This window comes from Planococcus citri, chromosome 2, assembly GCF_950023065.1.
Source record: "Planococcus citri chromosome 2, ihPlaCitr1.1, whole genome shotgun sequence".
In the NCBI taxonomy this organism is placed as follows: domain Eukaryota; kingdom Metazoa; phylum Arthropoda; class Insecta; order Hemiptera; family Pseudococcidae; genus Planococcus; species Planococcus citri.
The window spans coordinates 65,747,621-65,761,807 of NC_088678.1; the positions used below are offsets into that span (position 1 = coordinate 65,747,621).

Here is a 14,187-nt window from a genome sequence, read left to right on the forward strand (position 1 = left end):
CACTTTTCGAGGGTCTTTTCAAATTGGAATTTTGTATATGAATTTGGCATCGGAATGTAGCGAATTCGACTGCCTTATCACCAACATTATTGGAAAAAAGGCATACTACATATAACATTTTCATTGAAAAAAAAACAAAAAAAACACGTTCATCGTACTCACAGATCGTACTTAGATAGATGCTCAGTCACGGTTGATGAGTTTGAATGGCCCACCCAGCATGAAACAAATGTCAATATCGACTATCGAAGTGGTCAAGTTCGAAGGCATAAAGTAGGTCTAGGTACCTACATTATCTTTTAAATAAAGAATTAAAATTACAGGTAACTGAGAATATTTTGTCATAAAAATCACGTCGTTTCTTTTTGACAATAATTTATGGCATTGATTAACTCATTCGTTTAAATTTCGCTACCGCACATGGCATCTAATTGAGAGAATAAATTAGACATACTGAAAACAAAAAAACAGCAACTACCTATTCAAATCCTACGTGAGATATGTAGTTCGAATTAGTATGTTTTTTTTTTCAGTTTCAGAAAATCATTGCGAACGTGTTCGAACGTAAGTAAATGGTAAAAATAAGTCGTAATAGGCGTATTAGTTCGATTTCTCAGTTGAAAAAAAATTACCGATTTTCTCGACATGGAGTTTCGATTGTGTTTTTATTGTTCGTTACTTGTGTTTTTAAACATTATAATTTTCGTTCACAGGTAAGCAATTTACATATTTGTATTATTTTATAAAGTCTCAAGAGTCCATTGAATCCATTGATTTCACAAAAGGTTCAGTTTTTCCTTGAATACGTGGAAGTTGGTTCCTCTTCGCTCTCCAATCTTCCTCAAATCTTTCAAAATAACAAGAAAAAAAAACGGAATGCTTCTGAAATCTTAATTAAACCACGAATAGGATCAAAAATTCCCTCAATTTTTTTAAACTAAAAAATTATCAAAAATTGAAAATCAAGACAACAAATCCTCGTGAACAATTACAACTTATCAAATTTTAAAATTTTCATCGTGATTTTTTATGTTATACCTTCTGCAAAAAAAAGCATCACTGAAGTGCTGGAATGATGAGAAACGTTTCAAAAAGTTGTTTTTTTTTCTCAAAAAAATTTGCACTCAAGGACGAGTTCCAGGCATTTTTTAACACGAGTAGATTTGAAAAAATTGCTCTAATTTATAATTCTGAAAAATTAGTGAGGATGAAATGGTCGATGGCGGGGGGGGGGGGGGGGGAGTAGGTGGATTGAAACATTGAACTTTTTTATTTTTCCACCATCAATTGTTTGTGTTTGAACACAATTCAAAGGCTTCAAAATTGACACCAACTTTAAAGACCAGACGGATTTAATTAACACTAGTTAAGTAGGTAGGTAACAAATTGTATCTACAAGATCAATCACTCCTCCTGGTTTTTCTCAGTTTCGAAATTCCATTTCATGCCGAGTTCACCCGCATGAAGGACGCTTTAGAAAATATTTTCACACCCTCCAGCCCATCTAATTGCATTGAGGGCGAACAAGCAGTTAAACTGAACAACTGGTTAGTTCGAGAACATAATGAATACAGAAAACGACACGGCATACCTCCCCTGGAACCTGATACAAATGTAAGTAGAGATGAAGACATCAGAACAGATTTTTGTTCACTATGCAAATTGCAAGCTTTCGTAAATTCGACATGCGAATTAATTCGAGTAAAACATTTTCTGCCCTCAGTTGATGAATGGTTCGATAGAATGGTCTAAAAAATTAACCTCGAAGGGCAGAATGAAACATAGTTCGGCGAATGGTCATTATGGAGAAAATTTGTTTTGGACTTCTCGACCAGGTCCCTCGATCCCGCATCAGTCGACTTACGACCCGGTTAAATCATGGTACGATGAGATACAAATGTATCGAGGAGGTTTCTCGAAAGACACAGGTACCTACTTGAAGATATTTTCAGTTCAATAAAAAGTACATAAAATAATGTTCTACCTACGAATAATTGAATAGATGAATTCTAAATTTAAACTCACCAACAACAGGCCATTACACTCAAGTAGTGTGGAAAAATTCGCGCAGAGTTGGTTGCGGAATATGTGGAAATTCTCGAGGCACTTTTGTCACTTGCAGATACTTTCCTCCAGGTAATTACGAAGGGCAGTTCGCCGAAAACGTGCCTCCACCGAGATCTAATCATGGTTGAGATCTGAACTCCTGTAATGAAATTACAATCAGTTGAAATGGTGAATGTATCAATCGGTTCATACACATCGCATATGTATTATAATGCATCAATAAGCTGTAGGTAATTATCCAGAGATCAACGTAAGTTATAAATCACTGACAGAAATATATACTCTTCTAGCATTCTGAATAATATTGTGATTTTCTAAAATATATGAATTTTATCATGTAGCAATTTCAATTTTTATTTATTTTCCCATTCACTTATAACAAACAGGATGGACAGGATTGGATCGTAAACATTTTATGACTGTTAATTCTCGGATAAAAAACTTTATTTATTTAGCAACTTGCATCAATTTGTTTTCACCAGAGTACAAAATTTCAAAATTTTGATTACCCCTGTCTGTCACTCCTTCAAAAATCTCAAAAATCGTGATAACAGTTCTGGGCTCAAATTCTTCGATACCGTTCAAAATGAATTTTCGTAGAAAATTTTGATTTTTAGTGATAAGAGCCTTTCAGGATAAAATAGTGAAATCAGAACTTTCTTCAATTTTGACGAAACTCACCCAAAATGTAAGTTTTGATGTAAAACCATACCAACATTTTGTTGAGCCAACTCCCCCCCCCCCTCAACCCTAACCAGAGAAATGTGCCCATACGTACTCAAAATTCAAAATTCTCGTTCTCCAGAGGGTGAGGTCCGAAAATTTTGATTCTGTCGTAGAAAATAGTCACTAGATGCATGTGTGAAATTTTTTTAAAATCATTTTTCATGTTTGTTTTTTTGAGAGGGGGGAATATGAAAATTTTAAAAATTCGTAGAAAAAACTGGGAGAAGGCCCACTGCAAACTTTTTTCAGAAATTACACATATTATTAATTGTGGAGCTAAAAAATTGGTGCAACACAGGACACTCAAAACAATCAAAATCTTGCAAAAAAAGGTGCTTTTTCGTTATTTTTTGTCATGTTTGGACTTTCAAGGTCACAATTTTTGGAAAATTAAAATTTTAAGCAAAGGACTAAAAATGCACAAAAAATGGCAATTTTCCATTTTAAAGACTCAAAAATTTTTGAGCTTGAAAGTCCAAACACGACAAAAAAAATGACGAATAAAGCACGTTTTTTTTTTTGAAAGATTTTGATTTTTTTCTGCATGTTGGACTGATTATTGAGCTACCTCAGGATGCAACTAAATTTTTGAAAAAATTCAGGGAGGGTCTCTTCCCCTTTTCTCCAAGAATTTTAAAAATTTTTCTACCTACTCTCCCCTCACCTCCAAAAAAACAAATATGAAACACGCACTCTCCTAGTGACTATTTTTTTAAACGAAAGTTTCAATATTTTTGAACCATTCCTCCCCCCCCCCCCAAGGAGAACGAGAATTTCAAATTTTGAGATGTTGAGCACGTATGGACATATTTTTTGGGTTATGATGTGGGAGGGTGAGTTTCGTCAAAATTGGAGAAAGTGCCGATTTCACTACCTTATCCAGAAAGGCTCTTTCAACCAATTTTGATAAGTCGCACAACACTTTTTTTTCAATCCCGAAAATAATTATACACTTTTGAGCTCAAAATCCTTTTAAATGTGTTAAAAAAAAAAACATTTTCTTTGAAATATTTGAGTTTTTCACAAAGCTTTAACCCATCTTTTGATGGATCGCTCAACACCTTTTTCAAAAATCTCGAAAATTATGACCCAATTTTATACTCAGAATTAATTAAAAATTGTTCAAAAACATTTTCGTCGAAAAATGTTCATCTTGGCTCGAGTTTGAAGGGGCGAACTCTGGTTCAACGTGCGTGAAATGGTAAATCAAATCCATCTATGACCCTTTCTGAAGGTTTCTCGTAAGCACAATATTTATACACAAGCTCAACGACGCTTGATAAACTTGAAATATAATCGTACGAGTATAAATTCACACCATAGCATATTAGTTTAGAAATACTACTTTTTATGACCTCTATGTCGTCAACAATCAGCAAATTTTCAGGTGATTTTTCAATTCAATATTTGTACAGCATGTTGTACCAGGCACGAATGAAAAGCTATTATTAAAAAATTTCAAGATAAGACACGATTATTAAATCTACCCAACATTGCCTAGATATAAGAAGCATTAAGAAAATTACTCGTACAACAGCCACCATAATAATATGGAAATTTTCGCTCACATTTAAGCTCAGGTTTCAGGCATAAGCCCAGAACATAAGTATAGATACATGATCACACAGGTAACAGTTGATCATTTGATTTTATCGAAGGATTCCGACACTGAGATCACACGGACACCGAAATTGATGAAAAACATGCAACAGGATACAAAAATGGATCCTATCAATGATCATTATGTAGCAGAAAAGCTAATTCACGAGAAAAACGGGTAAGTACGATATGATATCGGTGTCTCAACGGTCTTATACCTATTTCGGTTACCTATTTATTTATTTTTTTCAAGTCCAACTATAATTTTTGGTTCTTACTCAGGGAGAAGATAGAAAAGGCTCAGTTTTGGTTCTCGAAACGATTTCTCATCACGGTTTTAATGTTTTTCGGATATATCAACGTGGTCACACTGAAAGCGAATTTGAATATTGCTGTAATTGATATGACATCAAAGAAACTCATTATAATTGGAAATGATACAACTTACGAAGTGAGTAAAACTTGAATATACATTGGGCCAGAAAATTATGTAAAATTGCTCATATTTTTGTAAAATTACAACTTATGATTACACAGCAACCAGAATTCGACTGGAATTCACAGACAACTGGTTTTATCCTGGGTATGTATGCTTATGGATACCAAACATGTTTGGCGAGCGGATACGTGATCAATAAATTGGGAGGTGCGATCACATTTGGAGGTGGAATAATGTTGATGTCGGTGTTGAATATTATCACTCCAGCAATTTTAAAAGCAAATTTTTACCTTTTTTTGGCTTCCAGGATTATTATTGGATCTCTTGATGTTAGTACATAATTATAGTTTTTCAAATTGAGGTACATACAGAAACGGACTGAGAAAAGGATCACTGACATCTGACTCCATCTTTTTATATGTACCTATCAATCGATTTCTAGAGTATTTGATAGTTTCTTTCAGGGTTTTGCAGGGAGAGTTAGCTGGCGAGTTTGTTGTCAGCAGCTCTGATCATCTTCTCCCTCTAGTCATTTTCCCTTGAATTTTTCCCTGTACCACTATAATTCACTTTCCTGTTTTTAATATCCTCTGCTAGTACTTTCCATTCTTCCCCTACAGAGTCATCGTTCGATTTCCGAGCACATTGATGAGATTATTGAACGCGCTTTATGCCATTCTGATCCTTGATTTCATCTCGTCCTTTTGATCTCTATACCATCATTATTGAATCAGCGCTCTAAGGTATCTATCTAAACTGATTCACGCTTTTGATTTCTTGTGTTGCGATGTTGATTTTCACCTCTTTATCTTCTCTCTCAGTGAATTTCATAACCTTGGTCTTGCCTCTGTTTATCTTCATTCCGTATTTTAATCCAGCACTGTTTATTCGGTTGATCATTACCTGTATTCGAACTTCAGTTCCAGCAAGAATCACTTTGTCGTCTGTGTAACATATTTCATTGATTCTTTTGCCATTGATCTCGAGTCCCATTCTCTCAATTCTTGCTTTTCTCTACATTCAAGTTGAACAGCCTAGGTGACAGCTGGCATCCCTGCCTCACACCTCTTTTTATAGCACATCCGTTCTCCGAGTATACCTACATTTCCAATTTTAATTGTTAGCACTCTGTTCCCAGTACAGATTCCTTATTTTTCGCAGGTCTTTGTCATCAACATTGTACTTCTTTAGGATCTTCAACATCCTCTCATGGTTAACATGATCAAATGCCTTTTCATAATCGATAAATTGTAATTACGTAGGCTTATGATGATTTTTGATTTTTTTTTTACCAGTTAATCCTACCCTTACTTCTCAGTTCGATGCTTTCATTGATATCACAATAACTTGAATTTTTAAAACTGAAATTACAGGGATTCACATACACAGGAATAATGGAAATATTAGCACGATGGGCCCCAATTCAAGAAAGGTCAACCATGTCATCTCTTGGTTTCAACGGCATTTACATAGGAATTGCGGCTACTTATCCCATTTGCGGATTTTTAGCCTTTCACTGGGGTTGGAAATCGACTTTCTATGTAGCAGGTGAGAAATTATGATCTATTAACTTACATCAAACCGAAGGATGCCACAAATTCTCAAAATGGCTCAAAAAATCAAAGCTTGAAAAAAAAAGTCGACACTGAAACATTTTAGGTAAATTTTTTTAGATCAATCTTTGAACGCCTTGAGTATAATTCAACAGACAAATTTTACAAATTTTCATGATGGAAATCAGACTAAAAAATTAGATAGAGATAAGTACTTTTCAAGAAAAAAAAATGTGATTCAATTCATCGTTTATTTTGGAATTTGAGGATTAAGTTGATTTATGATTTCAAAACCAAAGGATGTCCTTGAATAAGATAGGCGAAATGCCCTTATCCTCAAATTTTTGAAATTTTGATTGTTGGGTAGTAGTTCTAAAAGAAAATGTTGAGACACAAAAAATTCTCCTGTCCCAACCCCCCTTTCCACAATGATGAAAAAACTTTTTTTTCACAAGTTTTGAATGATCAACCAAAATACATTTTCAAAATTTTTTAGTCCCTCGCTGGTGGGGAGGGGGGGGGAGATATTGGCCAAAGAAATCTTTAACAACTCAGAAAAGTGTCAAAAGTGTGTTTTTTTATTGGGACATGGTATCGTCAGAAAAGCGCTATTTCCGGTTATGTAATTCTGAAATTTTGCATGCAGGCCTCTAAAAAAACAGCAGAAAATGAAACAACTTCTTGAAAACCTCATTTTGGACCCATATGGGTACCTCCTTCCCCAATTCTCGGGCAAAAGAAGATTGGAAATATTGATATCGTTATCACACGAGTATAAGAACTGAACCCTGTGAACACGAATATGAAGTTAGATTTACAGTAAAGACACCCTTAAAGGCCACATTTCGGGAGAAGGTTGCTCTAAAATTGAATTTTTTGTGAAAAATGCTTCAATATAGCGCTATTTACTTTTCCAATACTCTCCTCATCAATATCTTCAGGATCTACAAAGGAAACATTTGAACAGAACATTTTATTTTTTTTGTACAACTTCAACATCCCACTGAAAAAATTTTCATATCACGACAAAACGAGAATGAAACAGGATCAGCTGGCTCGTTAGTTACTAGTGTTTACAATAAGAAACCGAATAATTTTCAAACTTTTCCACAATAAGCAAAATTATTTTTTTTATTTTTTTATTTTCGTCTTGGATGAAATAAAAATTTGTAAAGCACGAAAATTTTGATTGGTTAAATAAGAAATTTCGTTTTGAAATTTGACAACAAAAATTACAAACATTTCACTTTAATGTAAGAAATTAAGAAATCGCCAAATTGTCAAAGTCAAATTCAAAAAATAAATTGCACAAATGATCAAAAAAATTAAAATACCTAAACCTACTTTCCATACAAGTCGAGCAGTTTTTCAAAAAAAAAGGGAATGAGATGCTGCGTTTTAAGGATTAATTTTTCCTTCGAAGGTTCTACATAATATAAAAAAATCGAGGAGAGGATAATCGAAAAGATCTTCAAGTGATGAAATTTTACAGCTTATCAGTCTGACATCTTCTTTCTATGTGCGAATCAAAAGTTGGCTCTAAAAATCCACACACTAGTTTTTAGAAATTCTCAATTTTCAGAGTCAGGGATAACTTGAATTGAATTTCTGCAAATCTCAACATCCAATTTTTTGCTTAAACTTCTTGCATGAAAATAGGCAAAAACCCCCCCCCCCCCCCAATACAATTTTATACAATTTTTCTAATATTTGTTACTAATTTTGAATTTTTGATCATAGTACAGTATGTCAATTTACGAGCATCACCATCCCCCCTCACTCCACCCTTCAATGTTCGTAAATAACCTCGCGAACAATTTATTTCAGGTATTGTGGGAATCATCTGGTCTTTTATCTGGCTACCCGTGGTGAAAAATCATCCTTCTAAGGATAAATGGATCTCGAAAAAAGAGCTCATGTATATTTTGAACAACACTGAAACGACAGCACGAAATAAAGTACGCTTTTGTTACTATAGCTTACTAATTATGAAATGAAAAGTGCTACCAATTGGAATCTACTTAATTAATTTTCAACTTATGATACAGATTAGACCTCCTTACAAAAAAATCTTCAAATCACCAGCCGTTTGGGCACTATGCGTATGTCAGTTCGTGTACAATTGGGGATTTACACTTTTGGTAACGTGTTTTCCTATCTACGTCAAAGGTAAGGTACATAAGGTGCACCGGGGCAAGTCAGAATGATTTTTCGCAATTTCAACTTTGACCAGCTGTTACTCCCCTTCTAATGAACCAATACGGATCAAATTTATTATGTAGGTTCCCATAAGGGTTCTTAACCTATGGTGAAAATTTGAGCGTGATTGACACAGTAGCTTTCGCTCAGAGGAGTAAAATATAAACTGTTCCGACTTCCCCCGATTGGGGGAAGTCAGAACAGGCTAAACTTTTCAGAGGTGTAGATCACAAATGGAGCGTCCTAGAAAAATTGCATATAAACAAAATTGTAGAGAATTTAATTCTCTTTGAGATTACTCTCATTAGATTTTCACTGGGACGCACGGTTCGTCCGCTATATGCGAAAAACTAAGAAATAAAAAGTCTGTATTTTAGAGCAAATTCAAAACAAGTTCAAAACAACAACAAAATACAATTGAACCAAAGACATCTAAAATGAAACTGAATCGCGAAAATTTTTATGCTGTGATGAAGTAGGGGTAGTACCCTCAAGTCACCTTTAGTGGCACTTCGCCAGATATAAACCTCCAGGCCCTAGAGCAAGTTTTCTAACTTACCCCGAATTCCAACTTCCCCCGGTGCACCTTAATAAGAAAATTTTATTATCAGTGCAGCAGAACATTCTCCTGAACAATTTTCTGATCATTGTAGATATGACAGGACGTAGTATCGATGAGGTAGGCATGATAGCCTCCATTCCAAATCTCGTCTGCATGTTCATGGTTCCATTGGCCGGAGTGTTGATGGATTTTTGGCAAAACAACAGTAATCTTACACGCAGTCAGGTTAATTTTTGTTTTCTCAATATTTCAAGTTGAAACACTTTATTGGATTTTTTTTTGTTGAAAAAACAACTACATAACTGGAATTTATTACAGATTCATAAAATAATGACGAGCCTAGGATTTCTTACGGGATCTATTTCCTTTGCAATAGCTGCATACAGCACTAGTTTTACGTTATCCATGATATGTTTTGTCGTCATCAAGATGATGATATCTTTCAATTTTCTACTTTTGCAGTAAGTAATAAGCTTCAAAATGAAGCTGAATACATGAACCATTTTCACTCGTATTTTTACTGCTACATCTCGTATTCAAAATATGGAAATATTAAAGACAGGCACGAGAATCATCATAGTTAAGTAATACATATATATTTTTTAAAACCTAAAGCATTCACCATCGCTTACTTTTCAGTCTGGTCTGTCTCGGCATGTCACCCAATCATACAGGTGCATTGGCCGGAATTGCAGCATTTTGGCACACAGTGAGTGTAATTTTGGTACCAAATATGGTAGGATTTATAGTACAAGATCACGTAAGTACTCACTACCCATTATGAAACTGTCCCTTTCGATTTCACATACCATATGTAAGAAGGCGCCTTCCAAAGTGACCTATTTCGTTTTTCGTAATTTTAAAATACGCGAAAAAACGTGCCACGAAACTGTGTCAATAAAAACAGAAAAAATGATTTTTTCGAGGTGGGTCACTTTGGAAAGCGCCTCCTCCGATAATTAATATTGTTGCTAACAATTCGTACATATTCAGACTTTGGAAGAATGGAGCATATGTTTTCTCATATCTGCAGCCGTTCTTCTAATGGGAACAATTGTCTTCGTGATCTATGGTTCTAGCGAACTTCAGCCATGGTCCGTATCGCTTCCTTCCAACGTTAATGATGTTAATGAAAAACCAAATGTTGAAAATGAAAATTTCAACAAAACATGAATTTATATGTACATTTCGATATTTATGATCCTTGGAATAAATTCTTACATCCTCGAAGTTTTCTCAGTGATTTATTACTTCAAAGGGGTCAGGAAGCAGTGTGGTTTGATTCAATTCCGAAATATAGGAGTGAATATTCATCATTAGTAAAACTGTTCAATACATTTTTTGATGGCTTTGTGAATCAGTGCTCTTTAGCTTATAATTTTTCACGATCCTGGGCACTTGGGCAGGTCTTTCTTGCCCAGTCTGTGAAAGTTGGATCAGATCAAGACAAATCATCTCGTAGAAATTTTTTTTTTTGGTTTTTTTACCGTACATTTTTTCTTGCACATCTATATGTAGTTTCCAAGCTGTTTCCACAAATGATCAAGACTTGTCAGGAGCTTACTGACAATATGAAATTGCAAATTTTGCTCTCCAACGTAAGACTTGCACGAAATTTTTTGAAAGGGGCAAAGCTATATGTAGATCAAAAGAGCACGCAAAAATTCATTCTCCAGCCTAAATTTAAAGTGCTCAAGTGCATTTTTTGATTTTTGGTGAGTTTTTGAAAATCAGATTTAAGTCAAAGATGAGAAAAACATCAAAATTTTACCAAATTAACATAGAGAGTTGAAATCTTGGAACCTTCAGTAGATTTTTGAAACTTGAAATTTTCTGAAAATTTCATCAAGAGTACTTACATAGTTGTAAAGCCAAAATTTATTTTGTAAACTGATTTCAATACGCTATGAAGTCGATTGCAGGTAGATTTCAAGTCGTTTGGAGCCTCTAGCAACTTTTTGGAAACTACTGTAGCCTTCAGCAGATTTCCAATGCTCGAAATTTCCATAAAACTTTACCGAACATAGTTGGAAGTCCGAAATTCACTCTGCACGCCCAACTTGAACACGCTATCAAGTCGACTGCTGGTGGGTTTAAGTAATTTGAAGACTCCGCGTTTTTTTTTGAACTTTGAAAATTTGAAAAATTACCCTAATTCTATTTACATAGGTACCATTTTCGACATTATATTCCGAGGTGGATTACAGACAGTTTCAATCCGTTTCAGAGTCTTCAGCAGCTTTTTAGATATGTTTTTCAAAAAATAACACAAAATCTACTCGAATTAACTTTAGCACGTAATGCGCTAAGTGAATTTAGGCATTCCAACTCCACTTGATGAAATTTTGTTCAAATTTCAAGTTTCAAAAATCTTCTGGAGGCTCCAGAACTGCTCAAAACGGTTTGAAACAGTTTCCAATCGATTTGGTTGGTCGAAAATAGGGTGTGTCTCAAATTTCAGCTTTCTAGGTGAACGTGTGGTAAAATTTTGCATTTTTAAAATCATTTTTGGATTACGTAAATTTGATTTTCTAAAATTCATCAAAAATCGAAAAATGCACTTTTACACTTGAAATTTTTGCTGGAGAACAGAAGAAGGCCGAAATGGGCACATGGGTTTGAAATTTCGTAGTAAAAAGTCATCTTTCGAAAATCTGTAATACATTAATGTACTTGATTGTTCATGAGATTGAGCGGGTCCTCTATGACTTCACCAACACGAGTAAGAAAGACAAAGATGATACAAATCATCAAATCAAATCCATCCACGATCCCTAGGTAGTCAGATTTTATCTCTTTATTACGAGTAGGTCCTTCAGACATGCACAAGCTCAGCATCTCGTCATGAACTTAAAATACACCTAATCGTGCAAATTTACGAACAACAAGCATTATTTTCGAGCATGACTTCAATATCTAGTCCACAGTAGGGTAAATTGAAAGTGATTTTCACTTTTCATCGTGTACCTATTTGCATAGCATTTTATATTATGTACTCACAAATGGCAATCTGCGACCGTGTTTAGAAAAAATTGTAAGATAAGACATCTTTTAGATACACGAAACATATAGAAAATTACATCAGCCAGCACTATATGGAAATCTTCTCCACCTTATTCATAATTCTGATTTCACCCAAAAACTCATAGACTTCATACTCAACTCTTGTGGCACAAGCATAAGTTGTTCGCTCGTTCTAAAAGTTCATCGAGACCATACATTTACCTACTGACATTGAAACTAATGAAAAATATGCAGCAGGATACCGAACTGGATCCCATAAATCATCAATCAGCTGCTGAAAAACTGCTCCACAAGCAAAACAACAGGTAATTATGAATTTAATACCTCCAACAAACCTAATCACCTCACTCAAGTGTAACTTTAGTAGGTAGTAAAAAAAACAACCAATTTTTGATTTCAATTCAGAGAGGTCATAGAAAAAGCTCCGTTTTGGTTCTCGAAACGATTTTTCGTAGCGATATTGATATTTTTTGGGTATTGCAATGTTGTTCTATTGAAAGTGAATTTGAATATCTCCGTAATCGACATGACATCCAGGAAACCCATCAATCAAGGAAATATCACAACCCATGAAGTGAGTACACATCAATCACACTTTTAACTACTTACACCAGAAAAATAATGTGAAGCCATTAGTTAATGTTACATCTTACCTACGTTTTCTAAAGGAACCAGAATTCAACTGGGATTCGAAGACAATTGGCCTTATTCTGGGAATGTATGCTTACGGTTACCAAACATGTCTGGCCAGTGGATACGTAATCAATAAATTGGGAGGTCCGATTACATTTGGAGGTTCAATATTGTCAATGGCTGTGTTGAATATCCTCACTCCATTTATTTTGGAAACGAATTTTTATCTTTTTTTGGCCTCCAGAGTACTTATAGGGTGTTTTGATGTGAGTACGTTCTCTAAAATGTCGAATAATAGGACAGCAAAATTATCAACATACAATTTAAGTTTCCCCAAAAAAACTGAAAATTCCAAATTTTTCTCAATTCCAAAGTCAGTTTTTCTCAAAGAAAATCTTCTCCAGTAACTTGGATGAATTTTGATTGCATCTAGGGCTTTGGATACACAGGAACTATGGAAACTTTATCTCGATGGGCTCCAGTTCAAGAAAGATCTGTTATTTCGTCTATTGGTTTCAACGGAATTTACATTGGAATCGCGATTACTTATCCTTTCTGCGGATTTTTAGCAAATAAATGGGGCTGGAGATCAACATTTTACATCGACGGTGAGCTTACAGGGGCATGGGGCAGTATCACGTAATAGAATCTCAATTTCTGAACATTTCATTTCCCTCCGATCTTCTATACCTAATGAAATGATCTGCTTGATACCACTTCCACTTTTTTCAGGTATTGTGGGAATCATTTGGTCTATAGTTTGGCTATCTGTGGTGAAAAGTCAACCTTCCCAAGATAAACGGATTTCGAAAAAAGAACTCGCGTATATTTTACAGAACACTGAAACGTCGCCGAAAAAGCAAGTAAGTGTTAAAAATCTGAGTCCTTGAATCGTGTACAAAAATAAAAATATATAAACACATGGGAACTAAATCAACTTCGAAATATTTATACAGATAAAGCCCCCGTACAAAAAAATCTTCAAATCGCCTGCAGTATGGGCTTTGTGCGTATGCCAGTTCGTGTACAATTGGGGATTCACACTACTGGTGACATGTTTTCCACTCTACGTCGAAGGTCAGACCTCATCGAATTTGCAGATCACTGATCAAACTATTAAAAAGTTTTCTGAAAGTGATCTCAATTTACGTATTTCAGACATGACTGGACGTGATATCGACGAAGTAGGACTAATAGCCTCGATTCCAAATTTCTTCTGCATGTTTATGATTCCATTGGCTGGGTTCTTGATGGATTTTTGGCAAAATAAAAGCAGCCTGAAACGTACCCAGGTGGTAATTTTTATATATTCGGAATTCCACGTTGAATACCTTCTGCGGAATTTAAAAGAAAATCAACAATTCGTATGGTTTGCAGATTCATAA

General features: G+C 34.8%; 2 protein-coding genes across 2 annotated transcripts; both read left to right on the forward strand.

The window, feature by feature from the left end:
- Positions 1-12: 12 nt before the first annotated feature.
- LOC135837138 (Golgi-associated plant pathogenesis-related protein 1-like) lies at positions 13-2,413 on the forward strand. The gene is made up of 4 exons (XM_065352315.1): positions 13-713; positions 1,428-1,614; positions 1,724-1,928; positions 2,035-2,413. The coding sequence occupies exons 1-4, from the start codon at positions 646-648 to the stop codon at positions 2,193-2,195; spliced, it is 621 nt and encodes a 206-aa protein (XP_065208387.1). The 5' UTR covers positions 13-645; the 3' UTR covers positions 2,196-2,413.
- A 1,886-nt stretch (positions 2,414-4,299) lies between these two features.
- On the forward strand, positions 4,300-10,375 carry LOC135837140 (vesicular glutamate transporter 2-like). The gene is made up of 10 exons (XM_065352317.1): positions 4,300-4,570; positions 4,675-4,843; positions 4,930-5,160; positions 6,205-6,379; positions 8,212-8,342; positions 8,433-8,553; positions 9,237-9,370; positions 9,464-9,606; positions 9,785-9,905; positions 10,139-10,375. The coding sequence occupies exons 1-10, from the start codon at positions 4,410-4,412 to the stop codon at positions 10,316-10,318; spliced, it is 1,566 nt and encodes a 521-aa protein (XP_065208389.1). The 5' UTR covers positions 4,300-4,409; the 3' UTR covers positions 10,319-10,375.
- The last annotated feature ends 3,812 nt before the right edge of the window (positions 10,376-14,187 follow it).

What these genes read in the sequence shown, in the direction of transcription:
- LOC135837140 (XM_065352317.1), top strand. Translation starts at nt 4,410, where the DNA reads ATGATCACACAGGTAACAGTTGATCATTTGATTTTATCGAAGGATTCC. An exon ending in TTATTATTGGATCTCTTGAT is followed by an intron (nt 5,161 to 6,204) that starts GTTAGTACATAA and finishes CTGAAATTACAG; the next exon opens with GGATTCACATACACAGGAAT. An exon ending in AAACGACAGCACGAAATAAA is followed by an intron (nt 8,343 to 8,432) that starts GTACGCTTTTGT and finishes CTTATGATACAG; the next exon opens with ATTAGACCTCCTTACAAAAA.
- LOC135837138 (XM_065352315.1), top strand. Translation starts at nt 646, where the DNA reads ATGGAGTTTCGATTGTGTTTTTATTGTTCGTTACTTGTGTTTTTAAAC. An exon ending in ATTATAATTTTCGTTCACAG is followed by an intron (nt 714 to 1,427) that starts GTAAGCAATTTA and finishes GGTTTTTCTCAG; the next exon opens with TTTCGAAATTCCATTTCATG. An exon ending in AGGTTTCTCGAAAGACACAG is followed by an intron (nt 1,929 to 2,034) that starts GTACCTACTTGA and finishes CACCAACAACAG; the next exon opens with GCCATTACACTCAAGTAGTG.